The sequence below is a fragment of the Mandrillus leucophaeus genome, unplaced genomic scaffold, assembly GCF_000951045.1.
Source record: "Mandrillus leucophaeus isolate KB7577 unplaced genomic scaffold, Mleu.le_1.0 Scaffold332, whole genome shotgun sequence".
Taxonomy (NCBI): domain Eukaryota; kingdom Metazoa; phylum Chordata; class Mammalia; order Primates; family Cercopithecidae; genus Mandrillus; species Mandrillus leucophaeus.
The window spans coordinates 1,223,372-1,225,617 of NW_012103499.1; the positions used below are offsets into that span (position 1 = coordinate 1,223,372).

Below are 2,246 nucleotides of genomic sequence, written 5' to 3' on the forward strand. Positions count from 1 at the left end.
AGGATGGTCTCGATCTCCTGACCTCGTGATCCGCCCGTCTCGGCCTCCCAAAGTGCTGGGATTACAGGCTTGAGCCACCGCGCCCGGCCGACAAGTTGAGTTTCTATTTCCCAACCTTTGGTCTTGTATCACACCACCTGATCTACATTTGTTTAGATCTTCTCTCTTCCATAAATACCTTCTCTTCTAGCCATTTGTTAATTTATTTCTTCATTCATTTATTCAACAAAAATTTTTGAGTCCTTAGAATAGGCCAGTTACAGTTCTGGGTGCTGGGGATATAGCAATGTACAAGACAGACTTTTATTTAGTATGGTTAGGAGACCAACACTAAATAAGGAAATGATATAGAATAAACTGCCAGGAAAATGTGATAGAGAGTGAGTTCTGGGGGAATATTTAATTTAGGTAGATAGGGAAGGCCTTTCAGAGGCAGTAACATTTGAACTGAGAGTTTAACCAAAGAATTAGGAGCAAGCCAGGCAATAAGAGATTAAGGATGTTCTAAGCAGAAGGACTAGGAAATGCAAAGGCCATGAGGCAGCTAAGAGCTGAAAAGGCAGAATTGGCAAGGCCAGTGTAGCAGTAACACAGTGAGTGAGGAGAAGGGTAGACAGAGATGAGGTGGGAGTCAGGCAGGGGCCAGATCACCAGGGCCTATGAAGCCTTTGTGGGAATTTAGATTTTATTCTGGTTGAATGACAAGCTGCTCTGTGGAAAATGGATGGCAGGGAAGTAAGAAAGAAAGTATGTTGAAGAGGCTGGGCATGGTGGCTCATACCTATAATGCCAGCAATTTGGGAGGCCAGGCCGGGTGGATCACTTGAAGCCATGAGTTCGAGACCAGCCTGGCTGTAACATGGCAACCCTGTCTCTACTAATAATACAAAAATGGCCAGGTGCGGTGGCTCACGCCTGTAATCCCAGCACTTTGGGAGGCTGAGTTGGGCAGATCACTTGAGGTCAGGAGTTCAAGACCAGCCTGGCCAACATGGTGAAACCCCGTCTCTACTAAAAAAATACAAAAATTATCTGGGTGTGGTGGCGGACCCCTGTAATCCCCGCTTCTTGGGAGGCTGAGGCTTGAGAATCACTTGAACCTGGGAGGCAGAAGTTGCAGTGAGCCGAGATTGCGCCACTGCACTCCAGCCTGGGTTACAAAGTAAGACTCTATCTAAAAAAAAAAAACAAAAACCACACACAAAAATTATCCAGGCCATGGTGGCACACACCTGTAATCCCAGCTACTTGGGAGGCTGAGGTAGGAGAATCTCTTGAACCTGGGAGGTGGAGGTTGCAGTGAGCCAAGATTGCCACTGTATTCCAGCCTGGGTGACAGAGCAAGACTGTCCTCCCTCCTCCCAAAAAAAAAAAAAAAAAGTATGGAGAAGGATTTGGAGGCTACAAGGCTACAACCCAGAAATGGGATGATGGTGGCTTGCACTAGGTTAGTAGCACTAGAAATGGAAAATTCAAAAATAGACTTGAGGTATATTTTTGGAGGTAAACTCTACGGAGTTGGATAGACTGGAATTTGGGATGGTCAGGAAAAAGATGCCTTGTAGGTTTTTGGCCTGGGTAGATGGTAGTACCATCTGTGAACTTGAGTGAGGAGAACAGGCTTTCAGGTGGGATGCAGCCCTACTGTTTGGGTTTGTTAAGCTTGAGATGCCTGTTAGATATCCAGGCAGAGAAGTTAGGTAGACAGTTGGATATTAGGCATATGGAGTTCAGGAGAGAGGTCCTGAGAGAATTATAATTTCTCACCTTCAAAAACTCAGATCAAAACTCACTTGGGGCCAGGTGTGGTGGCTCACACTTGTAATCCCAGGACTTTGGGAGGCTGAGGCGGGCGGATCACCTGAGGTCAGGAGTTCAGACCAGCCTGACCAACATGGCAAAACCCCACCTCTACTAAAAATACAAAAATTAGCTGGGTGAGGTGGTGTGTGCCTGTAATGCCAGCTACTAGGGAGGCTGAGGCAGGATAATCTCTTGAACCTGGGAGGTGGAGGTTTCAGTGAGCTGAGACTGTCACTGCACTCCAGCCTGGTTGACAGGGCGAGACTGTCTCAAAAAAAAAGCAACAACAAAAAAGCCAGGCACGGTGGCTCACGCCTATAATCCCAGCACTTTGGGAGGCTGAGGCGGGCAGATCAACCTCCATTAGCCATCACCCTTCCATGTTTATATAGTCGGTTTATGCCACACAAATAAATTTACTCTGTAAAGATCTACACTTGTTT

At 46.6% G+C, this 2,246-nt stretch overlaps 1 protein-coding gene across 1 annotated transcript in view; it reads left to right on the forward strand.

The window, feature by feature from the left end:
• MARS (methionyl-tRNA synthetase) overlaps positions 1 to 2,246 on the forward strand; it is a 26,800-nt gene that overhangs the window by 11,065 nt on the left and 13,489 nt on the right. Inside the window, exon 9 of the mRNA XM_011988627.1 lies at positions 1,782 to 1,803. Within this exon, the coding sequence (XP_011844017.1) occupies positions 1,782 to 1,803 (22 nt within the window). The remainder of the gene's footprint in view (positions 1 to 1,781; positions 1,804 to 2,246) is intronic.